Source organism: Mustela nigripes, chromosome 2 (assembly GCF_022355385.1).
Source record: "Mustela nigripes isolate SB6536 chromosome 2, MUSNIG.SB6536, whole genome shotgun sequence".
In the NCBI taxonomy this organism is placed as follows: Eukaryota; Metazoa; Chordata; class Mammalia; order Carnivora; family Mustelidae; genus Mustela; species Mustela nigripes.
The window spans coordinates 166,370,906-166,393,400 of NC_081558.1; the positions used below are offsets into that span (position 1 = coordinate 166,370,906).

The window sequence follows — 22,495 nt, forward strand, 5'->3', positions numbered from 1 at the left end:
AACGTTCCAAAGACCAAAAAATATTTTTAAACCAGTCATTAACTTAAATTAGTGACTTGAAGTCATTAACTTAAAATGCATAATTTTAAATTACAAAGTGATATCTTGAATTCCATGGTAGAAACTGATTCAACCTCTCTCTGAAGTGAACAAATTAAATTTTATACTTTGCTTTCCAAAAAACGACTTGTGTCCTCACTGGTTCATCTGAGCTCCTGCTGGTGGGGATGGCAGTAGAGCCTTTGATATTGAAGTGGATCCACCTCAGTTCCTTTGTCCGACAGCCCTGGAGGTGTTTAAGTGGAATTATTGTCAGTGCTGCTTTTACAGATCAATGAACAGAGAAGGACAACGGTGTAAAAATCAGAAGACAAAACCTTATTTCTGTTATTTTAAATGATTCCATTTATTCTTTGACTTTAAAGAAGTCCAACAGATGTGTAGTAGTTAACAGACACTTTGAATGTGACTAAACATCATTTTATCATGCTTTACAGCTACATTTTCCGGTTAAGCTGCACCAGATTGGGACAGTGGGCCATCGGCTACGTGACAGGCGATGGCAATATCTTACAGACCATCCCACATAATAAGCCCTTATTTCAAGCCCTGATTGACGGCAGCAGGGAAGGATTGTGAGTATGAGAAATGGGAGTCAGGGTGCTTATCATTCACCAAATGAAAGACAGACACTGCTTTGCGATGGAGAGAAAAGATAGTGAGGCTCATGATCTGGCTGGTTTTTTGTTTTTTGTTTTTTGTTTTTTGTTTTTTATTTCAAGACTGAAGAATGGAATGCTCCTGAGTTCTAATTGTTCTTCTTTTCAAATACTCATTTTAAAGTAACTGGCTTGGACTAAACTATATATGACAGCCAGTAAATTCCGGTATCAGATTAGAACATGCATTTGTATCTTTCTCAGGGGAAAAAAAAGCACTTAAAAGTAGTTTAAAATAGATGAAAAAACTTATTAAAAAGATAATTCTTTAAAATAAATGACTTTCTCTTGCTTCGTGTAACCCTCAAGTTGCTAGTTTTCCTTTTTGTTTGACTAGAAGTACCAGATTTTCTTTCTTCTTATGCTTTTCTTACCCCTTCCCCACTTTTTCTGTGTCTTTCTTCCTTTAGTCACACTGATATTCAGTCCCTATTCCAGAATCATATGTTAAGAGCTGAATTCAGTTTAACTTAAGCTGTTCTTTTTTAAAATTTAAAAATAAGTTAATTCTCTTTTGTCTTTTAGAATAAGAATGACTTTTTTTCTCCACACAGTGTAGACCATCTGATAGGAGGCTTCCTAGTAAATCTCTCTCATTTGTTTTCATCCTGTGCCATTCCCTTCATCTTTTTATTCTCTTTTCTGTGTAGTTTTGTTCCCTTGTCATATAATCATGCTCACTTTTCTTGCCCTTTGCCCTTACTGAGTAACTCGGGGATGGATGTTCCTTTATTTGCTACAGCACAGATTGTGATAGAAAGCTAGCAGGAGAAAGCCCACAAGAGTTAGCAAAGAGAAAATAATTTGTTACACCTTCTCTAATAATTGCAAAGAAGAAAAAAAAGTGATAGGATACATATGAACAAAAAATGCATTTTATATAAGTTATGAGCTTTCAAAAAATAGTTACTTAAGAATTGTATGGCAAACTGTTAACAAGTTTGTCTTTCTGTTTTTTTTAAACTTATCATACATTTTCTATCCTCAGTTATTTATACCTTACTTGTAATGCATCTAAGGATCATATATGTAACTTTTGATTCACTGTGATTACAGGGTTTTGTTTTTAAGAAAGTACTCTGTAAAGTTTTACTTTATAAATAGAGGTTATGAGTGAGCAACTCTGTACATGTATTAATTTTGATACAGCTTATTCATTTTGTATATAATGCCTTCCATCTATTTTTTAAAAGCCAGTAAAAAAACTAATTATAATATTGTGTTCAGTAGTTTAGCTTCTGAACTCCAACGCAAATCAGATGTTAATATTTACACACAACATACACAGACACACACCCCTTCAGAGGCATTTAATTAGTTGAATTTGAACTTTAGTGATAGATTACATTAAAATAGGTCAGATTAACATTTTAATCTTAATTAAAACTATATCAGATTTTAGATTTTATTAAAATAGATATAATGGAATATATCTATATTATTTTATGTCTATTTTAATATAGATATCTTTATATATCTATATAGATGTATTATATATCTATATTAAAATAGATATATCAGATAGATTTCTTTTTCCTCTAAGATCAGTAAAACACAAGATATTATCTGATCTAGCTATCATCGGGGTCAGCTAATCCAATATAGTATAACATAGGTAATAAAGAAGTTTACTTCCATAACAAACTGAGATTCTTTATTCTTTCCCTGCCATTGAGAAGGTCTCAACAGTAGTACCCTTCTTTACTGAGGAGAGTAATAACTGAATGGCCCCTTATACATTAGTTAGACCCTTCTAACCTTTCCTCTAGCAACCTCATTGTCATTTTATTAATCTTTCAGGTTTGAATTCTTCATGGAATTTCTACATGCTTTTTAAGTGTGATAAGCAAAATATTATATAATAATTTTAAAACTGGCCATTATTTAGGGTATAAGAAGAAGGGTACTTATCAACTCTCATTTAGCACTCTTCACTTAATATTTATAATAATCCATCTCTAAAAACACTCTAAGTTTGTCATTTTAGATGTAGTCAACTCCCTTTCCTAAATTGTAAATATATACATATAATATATAAATATATATTTATAAATATTTATAGAAATTTATATAAATATATATTTATAGGTATATGTTATATGTGTATATCTCACTGATCTACTGATTTGTGTCTTACCCTGTGAGAATACAAGAATTGTCTGTCCTTGAAGTTCATTTTTTTCCTGGTCTTACTAGGTAAATTTTAACACTTACAAGCATATTTTTAGACTATTTAAGGGTAAGGATTTTTTGTTACTTCACAGAACAGTTTTGGTATGGTTTTGCCCCTTAAAATACTGATCATAGTAGTAACATATTCTGAATTTTTCATTCAGGCAACCTAGAACAGAGTACTACCAAACAAAATTAACTCTATAATTTAATCATTAACATGACCCAGCAGTAATATTAGCATTTTTTAAAATAAAAAATAGGTATTTACCAACACCATAAACTTCATTTTTAAATCAATGTCTGAATGAATAAAACCTTTTAACAAGATGGTCTTATTGCTATAACTTTTAGTTCTTATTTTAATTTTTTGTAACAGTGGAGCCTCACATTTATAAATGATTCTGTGTTTGTAGCTAACATGTAATTGTAGCATTTTCTAATTTCTTTAAGCACGTTGCGGGGGGGGGGGGGGGAGACTCATGTGCACATAGGAGTGACCGGAAGGTGAGGTGGAAAGGCAGAGGATGAGAAACTGGAGAAACAGGAACCATGGAGGGGTTTGCATAACTTTTGTAGGAAATTTGCTAGCTTTAATTCCATTTTTTCCCCTCATGTTATTAAGCATGTTGTTAAATGATGTTTCTAACATGAACTGTGCTTCACATGAAAGACACATTGCAAATAGATGTAACATTCATAGTATTTTGGAATAGACCATGAATGATCAGAAAAATAAAAGTTTAACTTACCTAAAGGACCTTTAGTAAAGGTATTTAACTGGAAATAGTTGCTTGGTGGCCGAGTCCATATTCATTATGTATTTCTTATATGAAAATGATTTCTAGATTTTAAATGTCCTAAGATAACTGGTAATATTATGGAAACAGTGATAAAGTTTCTTGTTATAAGTTACATAAAAAGGAAATTTCAGCATGTAGGTTTAAATATGGAAGAATCTGATTAAATAATCTTAGATGCAATTTAAGAATGTATATTTGTAGTAATAAAGTTTCTGTTTATAACCCAGCTATCTTTATCCTGATGGGAGGAGTTATAATCCTGATTTAACTGGATTGTGTGAACCCACACCTCATGACCATATAAAAGTTACACAGGTAAGGATAATTTCTGGTAACCCCTTTATAATTGTTAAGTATCTAATGCTTTTGAAATAAAAAGCATCTTCTTATACTGTAGCTAAAATTATGTACAGGTATTTCATGCAAAACATACTTTAAGGGATTCTAAGAGTATTTGAAAAAAATACATTACTTTCTCCTTCTTTTGGATAGAAGTTTCTGTTACTATTCTTGCTTCCAATATAATGCCATTTATGGAGATAGATAGATAGATAGGAAAATCCATTGGTAAGTAAAATGATATGAGGAGAGAGCCATAGGTTTAGAAAACTCCAAGGAAGTTTAGAATAATGGTATGCTTTTAGAGTCAAATGAGTACTTGAAGCTTATTGAAGATAATAATTATATTCTTATAAATCCGTCATTGGCAACCTCATAGATTGAATGGGAGTGTAACTTAGTAAACTTTTCTTAAGGGTAATATTCAGTTAATTATCAAAATCTAAATAAAAACATTTTTGACTCTGGATTCTGTACATATCACTCACATATACACAGAAAGATCTGTACATTGGGATATTCACTTTAGCATTTTTCCTAAAAGGGAAAATTATAAACTATTTAATCATAGGTTAAGTAAACCATAGTATATTCATACTGCATTATACTGTAAAGTCTTTAAGAGGAGGGAGGTAGCTCCACACAGCCACATGGGAACTTTGGCACCATTATTATGTAAAAAGTCCCATTACTGAGAAGCTCAATTATGTAACATTTCATTTTGTAAATTTACATTATATGTAAGTTCAATTTCTGAAAAGAAATGAAGGAAGAAAGAAATTACCATATATGAACATATGAATATATTTTTTAAAAATAAAAATTAAGAAATGCCAAACTGGTAATATTACTTAACTGAGGAGTTAAGAAGATTTGGGGAATTAGGAAGAAGGTGAAAGGGAGAACCTGAGTATTTTGTTTTACATATAGTCTAGTTTTTTAAATATTTTATAATTTATATATTTTTGTGCTTTGTATATTAAATAACACAAATAAGAACCAGAAATTATAGATTTGGAGGAAGACAAGAGGTAACATTTTTTATTTTATTTCAAATTCTCCAGATTTCGTCCCAGTGGTCTTGGTATTATTATGTGAAGCATATTTGTTGATGCATGTGTAGCTGATGGATGGGTTTTAAAGTATAAAATATATTTTATACATGTAAAATATATGTAAAAGGATATACATGTAAAAGGATACTCACAAAAGACAATTCCTCTTTATAAAACCATGGTTTAAAAATACGTATTCAGGAATAATATCATTCCATTAAATTATTCAATAAAATATTTCAAGTAAAATATTTGAATAACTTACCGTTTGCTTCCATTAAGTTTTGTATCGGTGCTTTTAGCTCATTGTAACTTTTTAATAATTGCAAATCGGTCCTTTGGATGTCATAACAATATAAATCCTTAGCTATTGTTTTAGAGATTTCTGTGACTTCCAGTTTATTTTTAATTGCTTTGGATTTATTTTTCATCTTGATCCATTCTTGTCTTTTTTTTTTCTTATTTTCTTTAAAGATTAAATAGTCACATATGTACACTTTATGGTATACACAATTTATATATAAATGTGTGTGTATGTGCATGTGTATCTTTGTGTGTGTGTGTATATATATATTTTTTCACCCAGAGTATAAGATCTTTCAGTAGACTAGTGGTTAAATATTGTCACTTATTTATCATGCCCAGGGCCAGGTACCTAATAGAGACACTTATTACCTGAAATAAGTAAATATTTATTTAACTAAATTTTTATTTCCATAATTCCTTTTTTTCTATCCCTATTAACATTTTTTCATATTTTCTTTACACGTACTGATATATTTATATCTTCTTTGTGACATAGATCTTTTCAGTATTTGGACACCAAGAATTTTACTATTTCAAAATGTTCACAACTAGTATATCAAGAGATAGATGTTTAATAAAACAATTTTTGGTTGCTGAAGTGATTAGTTTTCCTTAAAGTACTATATTGGGAAAAGAGTATGCAGTTTAGAGATTTGATACAGAATTTGAGGAAAACAATTTAAACTTGTTGAGCCTCAGGTATTTTTTTAATTTGATGTATCTTATTATGCCTTGGAGATCATATGAAATAATAAATGTGGACCACAGTCCACAGCATGCAAGAAGTGCTTGACAATGCTGCTTCTCTTCTGTTCTGGAATTTCTAAAGGTATTTCGGAAATAAAATTTGATGTTCAGTCAGAGTCATATGTGTGTGTGTGTGTGTGTGTGTGTGTGTGTGTTTGCAGTTTTACAGTAAAATTAGATGCATATGTGGCACTGACAAAGAAACTAAAGTTATTTATAATTTCTTCTAAAACCGTAAGTTTGTCTTTTAAATCACCATTGAAGCAAGTCCCTTCCTAAAGGAACAGTACAAGACATTAAATAATCTGTAGTATTAAAAAAGCTTATACAATTACAGATAAAAGCTCAAATGTTTTAAAAAAATAACTTTGTAGACCAAATTGTGATTAACAGTTTAAAACATGTCTTAAATGATAACATATTCCTGACAGGCTCAAGGGTGAGGAATTTACTGTAAGTCGTTGTACTTGAGAAAATTCAATATTAAGAGTTCATGTTAGAAATACGTTAACACTGCCTTTTTTTTTCCCTCCCAAATTCCAGGAACAATATGAATTATATTGTGAAATGGGCTCCACTTTTCAGCTCTGTAAAATTTGTGCTGAGAATGACAAAGATGTCAAGATTGAGCCTTGTGGGCATTTGATGTGCACCTCTTGCCTCACAGCATGGCAGGTATGATCCAGGTTTAAGGAGCAACACTGATGTCGTCCTTCTCTGCCCTCTTACTATTTTTCCTTGCAGCTTTTTTCATCTTAATGAGTCAGAGATGGTCTGTTAAGTGCTTTCTTTGAGTAGTTGTTTAAAAAAAAAAACTCATATATTTGATTTTCTGTTTTATATAATTTCATTTTTTGCTGTGTTTTATGTTGTTTCTTTTGCCTATATAATTTAATTTTTGGATTTAGCCATAAGTCTTTGTACCTCAATAAATATAGATTGATTTAATGTTTTAGACTAAGACCTAGAAAATAACTGGCTTCCGTAAGGGCTTTTTTATATTTCTTTATCTGTAACAGAGGCTGGGGGGGTTGAAAATGGATCTTTGGACAAATTTCCAGTTTTGAATATTTGAAGGAGTAACAGGATATTTTGATCAAGTCATTTTTTAACTGCTATTTAATACACTCAGTACTGAAGTCAATATTATTGTTAGGGTTTAGAAAGCAAACAATTAAATTTTCAAACCTTTTTAAGACTTTGCTGTTGAGTATATAATTGACAACCTTACCCCATTCCTGAGCCATCTCAGTCCTTGATCTGCCCAACCCAGAATAGTCTCCTGAGACCACTGGTGCTGTTGAACTCATTACTTAGTAATTAAATATAAGGATTTTCACATTTTGTAAGTTATATTAATTGTTCTGCATACTTAACAGTGTTTTTTTATAAATGACTTTCAATAAGATACTCTGGTAGAAGAGAGAACTATGTTTGCAAGTGTATTTCACATCAATCAATAGGAACTGTTTCCAAGAAACTGACTCAGTGCCTGACTGACAGATGGGACTGTTATGATTGGTTTTACCTGATACCCATTCAGTATCTCAGGGTAAATAGAAGGAAATTGTGTTTGCCACCCCTTTGGGTTGACTTATGACTTTGAGGTGGTGGTATGGTTCGCATCGGTACAGAGAAGCTAAAAACTTTGTATTTCTCCCTAAAGAGACCAGAATTTTAGGCTGAAGCAAACTCCCAGTACTCTTTGGCCCCACACATGGCCTATGTCTTAGGCCTCTACTCTTGGGGCCTCAGTCTGGGAGCAAGGACATACATATGTCCCTATGGCAGGACTTGGCAGCTTTAACTTGATATTTGCATAGTATTTGGAAGTTAAGTAGGTTAAAAGTCAGAAGGTCCCATTAGTTTGGCAAAATCTTTGCTCACTAAAGATTATTGTTGAAAGCATCATACAGAGTAGCTGTTTACCTTGTAGCCCAGAGTAAGAGAGTATGGCTGAATATAAAACAAACAGATTTTATTTTACTTTTTGTATACTTCTTGAAAGGAACCTATGTTCTACAATTTCAGGGACAATACTATACATTTTATGTAGTAAAGTTTGTGAACTCTTTGCAATAAATAAGTAAGTTGTGTGCCAAAGACCCAAGAGAGTTTCCCTGTTGCCGGGGCTGTGTTATGAATCCTTTGTCCCTCCAATCACCACAGCTTTTCTGTATATTACTGTGCATTCTCCAAATAATACAGTTCTTCTTGCCAGCAGCTAATCAGTTCCTTGATTCACTTCGTGATTTTTTGTATTGGTCTAATGGACTTAGGTAAAGATGTGCCCAATCATAGTGTAAATTGTCAACATTCACTTTTTTTTTTCTTTATTAGTGTGAAATACTTCTCAGTTTTACTTTTAGAAATTGAGGAAGTGCATAAATTGCCAAGCACTGACAACTTAGTCTTTGAGTAAAGTTTCAAAAGAAGGTCATCAAGAAGTAGTGAAGTAGGAACCAAAAAATAACAAATACAAAAATACTCAGAAGGTTGAAATAATGCTCAAATTTCATCAGGCTCCTGCTACTAGCAAATAATGTGATTATTTTAATCTGATCAAAAATTTTGCATATAGGTTAATGAAAAATGTTCAAAAGCATTATTTCAACATTATTTTTTAATTCTTCCCACACAAGACATGTTGCAATTATAAATATTCTGATACATTTTGTATATGTCCCTGTAAACTCTTACCTCATTGTATTTGTACTGTAAACATTACATATTTACCTTTTTCTCTTCAAGAACCTAATTTGGAATCCCTTTCTTCTAGCGTGCTACTGGCCTCCTCCGTGGTAGGTACTAAGTAAGTGTTTATGGACTGTATGCTAGGTAGTGTAAAGAGTAGACTTAAGATTACATTAAAAAGATGTTAAGTAGATAAATTGGATAAATTGTTGATATAATAGATCAAATGTCTTAGTTCTGTTCATTTTTCTTTTGAGAAAATACCTATATTTTTTCAAATACCTTTGATTATGCCTAAGATCTGAGAATAAGTTCTAAGAATTTTAAACCTAAGATCCATTTGTTCCATTCAGTAGCTGCTGGATGATTACCTTCAACTTTTCACATTTTGATTTTGTCCACTTATTTTTGAGGCACATTATACTGTTTCCACTTGCAATAATACTGGCACTAAGCTAGAGGCAGTAAAATTGTGAGTTTCTCTTTATTACGTTTTTACACCAAGAAGCATTGCATGGTGATCCCTGGTTCATGTTTTCGCTACCCTGAAGAAAACTGTTCGTGGGCCAAGGTTTGCGAATTGCAAAGTGCTATTCAACACTTGTTCTATCTCAGTGGGATCTTAGAAGTTAAAGGAAGCATCAATTTTTGAACATTTCCACTTTGGGTTAACCTGAATATTTCTACCTTCACATATAGATTTCACAAAGTGGTGCTTCCTGCCAACCAGCAGATCTGTTTTGGCTGTTTTTATATAATATGGATAGCAGTGTTTGACAATCATTTAAGCATGTTATTGCAAAATGCCTGTTACTTAATAAAAACAAAATTCTTATAATTTACAACGTTAATCCGGTTAAAATGCAGTTGACAAACCACAGATACTCTAAAAGCCTCACATCGGGACCTCTGTAAGCTGCTCACAGGACTTCACCTAAAAGATGGTGAATATGAGAAGTAAAAAAACAGTTAGTGAACATTTCCATAGTTCTGCAGGATATTGTCAAAGATTGTATCTAAACTTGTAGATGCACTGGGAAATGTATGACTGTGAAGTCTGGACATGACTCCACAGAGCAGTATGTCTCTATTTTTCAGTGTTCTCTTTATTCAAACTGGTACAGAGCTAGAGTTCATATGTTCTGACTTAAAACCATTCTTTTTTTTTTTTTTTTAAGATTTTATTTATTTATTTGACAGAGATCACAAGTAGGCAGAGAGGCAGGCAGAGAGAGAGGTGGGGAATCAGGCTCCCTGCTGAGTGGAGAGCCCAGAGCAGAGCTCAATCCCAGGACCCTGAGATCATGACCTGAACCAAAGGCAGAGGCTTTAACCCACTGAGCCACCCAGGCACCCTGTTTTAAATCCGTTCTTTTTGTTTTATATGCTTGTTTACTTTTTTCTATTAGAGGACAGGTTGTTTTCAAACTTAATTAGGCATAGAGATCATTTGTTATTCTACTTGGTGGAAGCAGACATGGATTGTTTTATCCATCATTCTGCAACATCTCAAATCCATATACTTATCCATATATTTAGGAAACATTCCTGGGCAGCTGCTGTGTCCCAGGTTCTGTACTAATCTCTGAGCTAGAAAGAACACAAGACCCAGGCCTGACCCTCCAGAAGGTAAAATTAAATCTGAAAGTTTTATAAAGGGGCATGGTATTAATAGTCATTACTTGAAATGAACATCCTGTTATCCTTCAAATTTAATTATAGATTCGAGACATCTTTTGTTACTTTTTGCTACTTTGGATGGGCATGCTTATTGGAAAAGAATTTTAAAGGTTGCGTGCCTGCCAAGAAGCTCTGATAAATCAGTCAGAGTCCAATAGGAAAGAAATATTAAACCCTGACCATAAAACATTATGTGTTCAGCCAGGGTGCATTTTTAGCAAGTTATTCTTCACCAACTTTTTCTTCCATTTGTTGCCCTACTTTGGTTTAATTGAATTCATTGGAAACTGAAATTTTATGTGATTAACGGAAACCCTCAGAAATGCATGGTCGCCGTGTCAGTTAGCTGTTTCAGGCGGCGAGTAGTTACCCTTTCATTTCTGTCCTAATGGCCCATTAGTCATGCCTCTGAAGAGGTGTCACATACTTTTTTCTCCTTCTGAAACATCTGTGTTATTTAATAAATTGAATAAGCAAGCCAGAGTTTGCACAGCATACTAAGTAAGTTGAATAATCACCTCTCTGGAGACCTTCTTTGAAGCAGTATCACTCTGGGTGCAGCAATAAAACTCACAGCTTTCTTTCACCTCCTCGCTATTCCACAAAACATTTTTCTTAAAAAAAACATTTTTCCTTCTGCATCCAGAACTCCTCCACATCTTTTTGTAGTAGCATATTGCCCAGCCCTGATGGTTCAGGCTCACCGCATGAAGTGTGAAGTGAGGGATGTTTCCATACTGTGGTCCCCAACTCCTCCCCGACCCGAGGAAACTAGAACATGGCTTCTGAGCTTACGGATGGCACAAATTCTAGACTATCTTCTTCACATCTTCTTTTCAATAGAAATGGATATACATATATCAATTGGATATGCAGCCTTGTTTTGAATTGCTGCCAAGGACTTTAATTCAATTAGAAGTAAAATTACTTTCTTCCTGTGATTATTTCTTCTGCGTTTTCCAGATATTTGAAAGGAAAGATACCTGGAATGTTCAAAATAAAATTACACAAAGTCACTGAGCCCTGATTTTAATACAGAATATGATTAAAGAGATTTATGGATGTCCCGTATTTAGAGTACTGTTGGGGGAAAAATGTGTAAGAGAGGTGAGAAACCAGCTCAGATGATCACACTGAAGGCACAAAGAATAATCTTTTATTGTATCTTCCCTCAAAAGGAACCAACCTTCACATTTCTAGCCTAAGTGAAAATTTGTAAGGTTATATTTGCCTTTAAGATGGTTATAAATTGGTATTTCTGTACTTGATGACATGTTGTGTCTTTTTGTATAAATGTGATCAAATAAAATGTTGGGAGCTCCTGTTTCACTTTGGGAATAATGTAGGGGCTACCGGAGTCATCCAAAAATGTTACAATTATTTCATGAATGACAGTGATGACAGTAGGAATGAAAAAGAGGAGAAAATAAAATCCCTGTAGAGCGAATGCTTGACTGACAGTATCGTGATGTGCCTGGACAGTAAAAGGTATTGGCATTTGGGAAGGTTTTTTGGTTGGTCCTAACAGAGGCCTTCAGTAGGTGTTTTAAAAGTTCACTCCATTAAATAAAGCATCTTTAAATGCAAATGCGTAAACTTCATGCATTAACATTTTAAATTGGACTCTTAGCAACAAACATTTTAAAAGCTCTTACTGTGTAAAAAAAAATATATCCCAAGGGGCACCTGGGTGGCTCAGTTGTTAAGTGACTTCCTCCATCTCAGGGCATGATCGTGAAGTCCCAGGACCAAGTCCCACATCGGGCTCCCTGCTCAGCAGGGAGTTTGCTTCTCCAGCCGACCTCTCTCTTTCATTCTCTCTCTCTCTCAAATAAATAAACAAAATCTTAAAAAAAAAAAAAAATATATATATATATATATCAATCACCCAAGGAATACTCTAATTACTAGGACAAGTTATTAGAAGCTGAAACTTTTCAAGTAGAGCAAACGATATATATTGATTATAGTAGTTTATTTAATTTTGAAATATATGCTTTGAACAAAATAGTCACTTTTTTTCATTTTTGAATGATCAGTAGTAGGCAGCTATTTTAAAACTTTAACCTAAGTTATGAATCCAATATTGAGGAACCACTAGTTCCTGATGCTATTGTGTAGGATAGTGGTAGGTTAGTGATGGAATGACTAGGCTCATTAGTCCTCCTGAGTGAAATTTCCTGCTCACGACTGCTCAGCTTTGTGACCTCCATCAAATTTTGTTAACTCTCCACTCTCTCACTGGTAAAATGCGGGTAATAATGGTACCTACCTCATAGGGTTATCTTAGTTAATATATGTATAGTGCTTACAACAGTGCCTGAAATTTTAGTTAGTATTTTTCCTAATGGTAGTAACTGATAGTATCACTTATGAAGCTGTCTCCTATTTCTGATTTTTCTTAATTTATGAACAATGGGGATTCTGTGGTTTTAAAATTGTATTCATTTCATAATAAGTTGGGAATTCTTATGGATTATTTTCAGATGATAAACCTGTTTCCTCAATTATCTTACTTCTTTGCTTTTGAAATTATATTTATAGTAATTATGCTAAAATTTGCAAGCACTTTGAAAACTTTGAATTATCTTACCTTAATCTGTGAAATATCCCTTAAGCTGTACATTCCGTCTTATTCCCACAAATAAGATGAAATGGCTTATATAGTGTCCCACAGCAGTAATTGGTAGGTATGGGATTCTAATTCATGTGTCCTGATTTGGAATGACTGTGCTGTTTCTCAGATTTATTGTTTTCATGTAAAAAAAACAGATTAAAACTAGAAGAGTCTAGATTCACCAACATCTTCTTTTCATTGCTCCTCATGAAAGAGCCCCCAAACCAACCATCTCTTTCACTCTGGGTCTATTTATTCTACTATTAACTATCCTCACCTGTTCTTTTAACAAGAAGTTATTGAATTTCTGTAGGAAATATTGTGCTCTGAAAATGCTTAGTGTTGACCCAATTTATGCTCAGTATATGTATGTATTTTTCCAGTTATTTCCTTATTTATACCTGTTCCATGCTTTACCGAAATGATTTATGGGAACTTCAAATCTATGCGAAATATAGCAAAGTAATATAAATTAGAAGTTACTGATACAGAAAGCACATATATACACACACAGTAAAAAATATAAAATGCACTGCAAAATGAGACTCGGAAAGTCCTAGTTATTTTTCAGGGTTCTCTGTATATTGAATATATGGGAAGCCATGAAGTGATTAACCTTAAATTAAAATGTGACTTTTAGTAACCATCCTGAGAGCAAATAAGCTGGACTATATATAATGTGTATCTTAAAAAAAAAAAAAAAAAAAAAAACCTGAAGAAGGTATTTAAGAGGTAGTATCCATCTGAACAGTATTTAAGCAGCAAGAATATAGAAGCTGACCAATACATAATAATGATGGTGATGAGATGATACTGGTATTTATTTGGATTTTTACCTAGGGTGTGACTAGGGACTGGGCAATTTTGGAACCTGAAGATTTTTTTTTTTTCTATTTTTCTGTCAAGTGTTAATTGGTTCTCAGGTTGCCTAAAGTTATATTTATATTTAATATCGTTAACTTAGTATTAATGGTTGTCATAGGAGTCTGAATTATTTTGTCATAAGCATATTACATTGTTAAGTTTCAGATGAGTGTAGCATTCACTGACCACTTCTGTGTCTTTGGTTTGGAAGTGTTTCTTATTTGAGGAAGTAAAATCTTCAGAGTCAGTTAGCACGGATGGAGTCCCAAGTACTTCCTCTTAACGTTCTCAGGATATGAATATGTTGAGGACTAGAAATTATTTATTGGTCTTTCTTCTTAACATATGTTCCTTGATCTTGTGTTAAGTATATGTTGACAGAAACATTATTTTAATTATTTAGGCACAATCCTGATGAGTTATATGTCTGTTGAAGACATTCTTCATGTGTATTCAATCAACCATTTGACAGAAACTAGAGCAGAGGACCAAAGTGACATTTGAGAATTTATGGTTAAACTTAATTTGCATGTGGCAGTAGTCAGTTTACAGAGACAGAGTGATGGGTGAAGTCATACATTAAAGAGACAGATTCAGCGTGATCCGTGTCTGCAAATCAAAGTGGGTGTACATTGCAGCTCAGGCTTTTAGGGGGGTTTTTGTTGTTGTTGTTAATTTAGTGGGTCATTTGAACTTTCAAAAGACACAAAGCTAAACAGATAATACGCTTTCTGATACATAATCCTAAAACAACTCTAATATACACCAGTAATGTGGGTAGTATTAAACTGTCAGATGGCAGACAGGGAGAAAAACTAATTTCAGTTATAGATGAACTATTCCTACTCCTTTCCTTAGTGCCATCAAGATGCTATTATTGCCCTTTCCCTCTCCCCTTTTCCAGACTCCTCTTGTCAGTTACCTTCTCTCGGAAAATGGATGACCTAAACTGGAGGTCATCCTTAACCAAAAAAACAAACAAACAAAAACAAAACAAAAAAAAACAACAACAAAAGAAAAACCATGCAGATTGGCCTTGGAGGTTCTAAGAGAAGCTTTTGTAGCTAAATATTGTGGCATAAACATCCCAGGCACTGTGCTACAAATATAGCGACTTTAATGTTTTAGTTCAAGGGGACTAATTTGTAGTCACGGTAATTATACTTTAGTTAGGTCTTAAAAGATTTTCTATTTTTAGATAAACATACTAAGACACTTATGGATGAATTTATGTAATGTGTAGCATGTGCTTCAAAATAATCCAATGGTGGAGGGAGCAAGTGAAGGTATCAATGAAGCCAGATTGGACAAGAATTGATCATTGTTAAAGTTGGATAATTGTTAAAGTTTAACAATTTAACAAATTGTTAAAATTGTTAAAGTTGGAAGATTCACTAGACTTTGCTGTCTGTGTTTCTGCATAAGTTTGAAGTTTTCTGTAATTTTTAAAAAATGTATGAATAAATGATTTATCTATTTAGGGCTCAGAGTACTGCTTTCCAACCTTTGTGCATTGAAGACACACAGGGAACATCAGCCCTTTCCCATGTTGCTCTTAGATATACTGTCTTTTTGAAATTATTTTACATAGATTTGTAAGAAAATCCTATCACAGGCACAGAATATGGATCCCTTCTGACTTTAATAATAAGGGGATTTTATCTAGATGATAACATACTTCAACTATGCACTTGGCATTTAATGTTCTTGTCATCAAAAGACAGGAGAAAGAGATTTAGCTTTCCTTAAATATTTACTCCTTTGTTAGGAAATGTTAATGTCCTATAAAAGAATTAAGTCTTAGCTTTATCATCTGTAAAATGATAGAGCAAAATTTTTAAGTTGCCTTGAAGCCCACCAGGTTAAGCACATATAGCAGTAAACATCAAAGGGTTTTGTATCAGCCTGCCTGTATTTCTACACCACTTAGTTTACCTACTTTTACTCTCCCAGCTTTCCTTCCCAAATTATCTAACAGTGGATGAATAAGGAAATGTTATGTTTTCTTTTCATTGACTAGTGCAAAGAGCATTTGTTTTTCTTTTTTTGACAATATGTGTGGCAAAGGGAGATGTTCACTTCGTTAGTCACCAAAGTGATTAATTAGAATTGATTGCCTAATCAGGCTAGGCAACCTGAGAACCGATTAATACTTGACAGAAAAACAGAAAAAAAAAAATCTTCGGGTTCCAAAATTGCTCAGCCCCCAGTCACATGCTAGGTAAGAATCCAAATAAATACCAGTATTATCTCATCACCGTCATCGTCATGTATTGGTCTGCTTCTGTATTCTTACATTTTAATCAGAATGATGTTTGGAAAAGAATAACCCACGGACCACAGGATCTGCCAGATGTGGATGCCCAGCAATTGTTTAGTAAGAGGAGAGCAAAAATATTATTCCACTGGTGGTCAGAGCGTCAGTGTGGGGCATGCAAATAACCAGTTTCCCGTCATACCAAGTGGGTGGGGCAGTTGAGTCCAGCACTGGATGGTTTCTTTAAGGGTGTTAGCTCTCTTCACATCCCTTGTTTCTTCTCTAAAATGGTGCCAATTCATGTTATTTTTGCCTTAAAGTGATTTTATGGTTTTTCCTATTTTTTTTAAATAACACACTACTAAACTCAGGGTAAAATGCAGAAACAGCAAAGTGGTGGTATCATTCTCCTTCGAGCTCTAGAAGGCAGCATTATGGGCAGGATGAGGAAACTTGTTGTATTTCCCTGCCAACTGTGAATTAATTCAGTTAGTTTTGAGAAATGGAATTGGGAGATTTTGAACAAAATCTTCAATAATTACTAATAAGTTTCCGGCACTAAACTATTGGCACGAATCTCTAGATCCTAGAAGTATCTAGTCTGAAAGCATGATGAGGGGTAAAATTTAATATTTCACCTGGTATTCTATTTCCAAATGAACTATGTCAGAATGACGGGCTTTCAGGACAGTTGATGACTCCTGGATGTCAGTTTGCTTTATTTTTTCCCACCGATTATAAATCAAGATTTTTTTAAAAACCTAGGCAATTCATAGGAAGTTTTCCAGAATAGCTTATTTAATTAATAGTAGTACTTTATTTGTAATGAATTTGTACAAAATGTCCTTTTTTAAATGTATTTTTGTTAAGATTTTATTTATTTATTTATTTATTTATTTATTTATTTATGTGAGAGAGAGAGAGAGAGAGAAAGCTGAGGTAGAGGGAGAAGCAGGCTACTCACTGAGCAGGGAGCTCAATGTGGGGCTTAATCCCAGGACCCTGGGATCATTACCGGACTGAGCCAAAGGCAGACGCTCAACAGACTGAGCCACGCAGGTGCCCCCAAAATGTCTTTTACGGAATGTTTAATTAGCACTGGAGCCTTTTGGTAAAGAGGGAAATGATTCAATTTCTAGTTTTCTATAAGAGTCTCAAGTTTTGATACATTACAATTGTAAGTGAACATTCAGGAAAATAAAGTTGGGCTCCTTTTCTTTGGCACATCAAACTTTTTTTTTTTTAAGAGAAGTTTTTCTTTGAAAATCTGAGTCTGAACGTCTAAACGTTTATCATATATTTTGTTGGCTCCCTGTTCTACTTTATTACTCCTTCAAGACAGATCTTCTTTCACTCTCACTGCCTACCCTAAGACCTCTTGTTTGCAGCTTCTTATAGTTGAAGAACATTGGCATCTCACTGTTTTATTTGAGTAAAGACCAATCACATTTTGTTATTGTTGTTGTTTAGGAGTCAGACGGCCAGGGCTGCCCCTTCTGTCGCTGTGAAATAAAAGGAACGGAGCCCATAATCGTGGACCCCTTTGATCCAAGAGATGAAGGCTCCAGGTGCTGTAGCATCATCGACCCTTTTGGAATGCCTATGCTGGACCTGGATGATGACGATGACCGAGAGGAGTCCCTGATGATGAATCGGTTGGCGAATGTTCGAAAGGTAAAATGATAAAGCACAGGTTTCATCAGGGTGGTGTAGGGACATGAAAAAGGACTGATGCTATCACACATAGGCTATAACTGAGTTGATTTGGGCTTGGGAAAGAAAGATGAAAGAATCAAAAGGAAAGTGAGAACCCAGGTAATGTTGATAGTCTGATGAAATCCTACACAGAAAGAACTAGTATCGACTCTAAGCGCTTCTGCTGGTTTTAAACTTCAAAATGAGAGACAGTGAGAGCTTTCATATAGAATTAAACATAGTCTAAGACTGGCAAGAACAAATCTGTGAAGAAAAAATTAACAAGAATTAAGAAAACAAAAATTAAGACAAAATATAAAAGTTGGAAATGATGAAACTGAATAAAAAGTCTTTGTTGAAGTCTAAAGGAAGTATCTGTTTGAGTTATTTTCTTACCAGGAAAGCCAGTCTTCCATTATGTGACTGAGAAGTCACATAAGATTTACCTTTGTGAATTTCTCATAGTGTGCTTTGCTTATCAAAATTACTGACTCAGAAAATTGACTTTGTCCATTTACTGAGAATGGATGCTACTGCCCAGTTGGAGTAGCTGAGCTCACAAAAGACTAGTCAATGAGCTAGAATGCCAACTGAATAATTTGCAAGCCAGAAACGTAATGATTAAGAAAGCTGGACTCTTAGGTATCAGGTTATTCTCTGCACAGAAAGATATATGAAATTTGGATTACACTCAGAAGTTCTGTGTTCTCAAAATCAGAGAAATGGCAATGCGTGGTATGAAAGGATCTGCAAATAGAGTGTGAAGGTGCCCCGGCCCAGCCCTCCTCCTGACTCATGGCAGACAGGGCTAATCAATCATGGCTCTCATCCCCGCTGAGGTCACAGCCTTATAGAACCTCCACAGTAATTCATTAGGACTTGGCAGGTGACATGAAACCTATTTGCCATCTAGGTGGAATGATAATAACATGTAATGGCATCAGATCGTTTGCATCTGTCTTTGTAGTGGGAAAATCTTTGGTGCAGGAAACAGAGGAAGCATTTATTTGGGTTACTGCTTCTTGAAGATACCAAAATTCATTGCTTGGGTTCCTGTATTTTCTGTATTCCAGTGTTCCGTGCTCAACAAAGACGTGTATACCCTTGGTATTTTTTACACGTGCAGATATGTCACCATCACCAACATGGCTACTCTGACATTTTCAGTCTGAGATTATTTCTACTCTTCAGCTCATTTTTCATAAAAGTCATAATTTAACTCCCAGAGAAACTACTCTTGATTCTACCCTTTAATCCTGACAACTTAGTTTTGAAGCATGTAATTCCTTTGACCCAAGAGATGGAAGAAAGGAAGTAGTTGTTCCTCAGTATCTTTTCTATGAGCAAAACTTTTTTACATACTTGAATCCTCTGAATAATTTACAGAGGTAAATGTTCCTCTCATGTTTCAGATAAGGAAGTGAGGTGCAGACTACACATGCCACTTGACTGTGTTAGTAGGTTGTAGAGACCAGAGACTAACTTACATTTTCTGGATAACAATCCAGCGATATATCCCAAACCACGTGTGTCGTTCTCTATCATGCTGAGTCATGAAATGGTTTCTACTAAGTCAGAGTACAGGATGTATGCTTGAATAGTCCTCATACAATATTAGTTTTAATTAATAGTGGTGGGGCACCTGGGTGGCTCAGTGGGTTAAAGCCTCTGCCTTTGGCTCAGGTCATGATCCCAGAGTGCTGGGATCGAGCCCCACATCAGGCTCTCTGCTCAACGGAGAACCTGCTTCCTCCTCTCTCTCTCTGCCTGCCTCTCTGCCTACTTGTGATTTCTGTCTGTCAAATAAATAAATAAAATCTTTTTAAAAAATTTTAATAATAGTGGTAATAAAATAGTAACATTGATGATTTCAGGGACAGGGCACTGTTCTGGGTTCTTAAATCCTTAATCTCATTTGATTATTTCACCAATCCAATGAAGAAGCTAGTGTTACTGTCCTATTTTACGATGATTGAAACTGAGGAAGAAAGGGGTGAAATCGCTTGCCTAGATAGTAAATAGTACTATAACTAAGATCCCAGTAGTACTCTAGAGCAGAACCAATACTTTATGCCAGACCTTCTTAACTTCAAAACTCCAGTTGTGAGCCATCACCCAGTGTGCCTCTTTTGCCCTCTTTGGATCATGTCATATACATTATACTTGATAGAGTGTATCTCTATCCTCTGAAGGTCTTTTCAGTTCTATAATATAATGTATATCATGAATAATGACTGACCCTCCCCAATACAATTTTAACCAGAAGTTAAAAATAATTTGATCTGGTGATAAAAACATAAAACTCTAAAAATGTTTATGCCTTATAAAATATTTATACCCACACCTACCTAATGGGTCACCAAAAACCCAAGCACATTCACTTAAGACCTACCAATTGATAATATGATGACTATTAAAACTGTTTTCTGGTGTACTAGCCATATGTGGCTGATTTAAATGTAAATTTAAAATAATTAAAGTTTAATAAAATGTTCCTCCGTCCCCTTGAACATATTTTCAATGCTCAATAGCCACTCATGTCTAGTGACTACCATATTGACCTGTACAGATAAAGACCATTTTCTGTGGGCATTATTGATATAATAAAAACATCTATTCTCCAATAGATAATTCTGTTGAGCAGAGCTTTCTTAGATCATCCCTGTAGGTTCTTATTGGAAGAAGCTAGGTCTTGATGCAAAGACTTTTCCTTTTAATTTGATAACCTAATGGTCTTAGCTTGGCCTGGATATTTGACAGTGATCTAGGACTGGAATCAGCAAGCTACAGCCCATTATTCTTGGTTTGTTTTTATTGAGCTAAGAATGATTTTACATTTTATACAGCTATATATTTAAATGAGTTTATAAGTACCTACATAATTTCCTTGGTTTTGTTTGTTTGTTTGTTTTTTGCATCTTGACTTAGCTTGCAAAGCCTCAAATATTTACTATCTAGCCCCTTAAAAAAGATTGCAAGCCCCAGGTCTAGGACACAGCAAGCATATAAAGAATGTTTCTTGAGTGCATGGATAATAGGGAATGACAGAAAAGTCTTTAAGAAATATACAGCAGCTCAAGTAGTTCACCTGACCTAGGAGGTAATGTTTCCTAGCTAGGAAAAAGGCTTTTCACTTTTCTTTACTAAATGGATTTTCTTCTTGCAGTGATTGATGTCAGAGGAGGAGAGCGGGGTCTTAAGAGGAATTCGTTCAAGAACTCTATCCTTTAACAGTTTGCAGGGAGCAGTTGCTGCCCTCCAGTTTAGGGAAAGTTGCCGTCTTGGTCTGTTTCCCACTGAACTATGTTGTAGCTTGAGCCCTGCTTCAGTATTCCAAAGGGAGTGACTGGTGACATAAGACGTGCAGCAGAATGTTCAGGGCGACCCTCGTGGTGTCCCCACCTCTTCTCACCCACTCGCAAGACTGGGCATGTTTTGTTCTCCCTGGCACACTGGGAAGCTTTCTGTCAAGGGAGCTGAGGTTTTTACATTGATGTTCTTTTTAGTTTACCAAAAGAAGAATGTCAGACATTCATTGTTCCAGAAGTCCCCCTTCAGTGGCTTCGTTGGCAGTCCACTGTGTCATTTCATAAAGCGCCACTGCAGATTTCTCTCCTTCCTTCTGGCAGTTGTTAGATCTTGGAGAAATTTAAACAACTCATAATTATTTGTTTTTAAGTTGAAGAGTCCTATTTCAACTAAGTGTCTTCATGTGCACTTATCTGCTTCTAGTCAATTAAACAGATTGTAAATTTTATATTTCATAAATTCCTGCCACTTAACTTTCAGTAAAATCTCAATTTTAGTGTAGATGCAAGCATCAATTCTTCGTAATTGGGAAAAACATTGCTATGACATCATGTTCTCATAGCACTTTATATGTACTTCTGTCTAAGGAGTTACACGAGAGTGTTTTGTTTTGTTTAGAGGACCACCTTCTCCATTGGTTTGTTCATTCTTAAGGCTGGTGTCAGTATCTTCTTTCTTTGTGTTTGCTGGTATGTCAACACATACAGTACATATTAAATGAAATAGTAAATGGACATGCATGCTCATATGTTCTTTGAAATGAATGACCTGATCTTACACATCTTTCTTTATTCCAAACTGAAGGCTGAATGTGAATGTACAAAATATCAAATTATAGATTCTATTCAGTTCTAACAACTGAGGTTATAACAAATATCACACTGTCATTTTGACACAGTAACTCTTCTACCTGAATCTTCTTCCTATCTGTTTTTTCATTCTGTTGTCTCATTCACTCATTCACTAACTCATTCATTCATTCGTTTTAAAAATATTTCATCCTTCCAACTCCCTGAATGACTGTAAGTCATTGTCCAGTAGAATGATTCAGTTTTCTTCTGTCTGCTATTTCAAATTCCCATCTTTCTCCTGTTTATGAGCAGGGTTACAACTATATTATGAACTAATTCTTGCCTGTCTTAAACATATTGCATTTTTAAAATTAGTAATGCTTCTATCATAGCATGGAGGACTGAGCTGTTTGTATATTCCTGTTACCATGGTAATATCCTGTAGCT

At 34.4% G+C, this 22,495-nt stretch overlaps 1 protein-coding gene across 4 annotated transcripts in view; it reads left to right on the forward strand.

The window, feature by feature from the left end:
- Positions 1-22,495, forward strand: part of CBLB (Cbl proto-oncogene B) — a 222,869-nt gene that overhangs the window by 121,322 nt on the left and 79,052 nt on the right. For all 4 annotated transcript variants that reach the window (XM_059392040.1, XM_059392041.1, XM_059392042.1 and 1 more), the window contains exons 7-10: positions 498-635; positions 3,922-4,009; positions 6,685-6,816; positions 17,724-17,927. In XM_059392040.1, the coding sequence (XP_059248023.1) occupies positions 498-635; positions 3,922-4,009; positions 6,685-6,816; positions 17,724-17,927 (562 nt within the window). The remainder of the gene's footprint in view (positions 1-497; positions 636-3,921; positions 4,010-6,684; positions 6,817-17,723; positions 17,928-22,495) is intronic.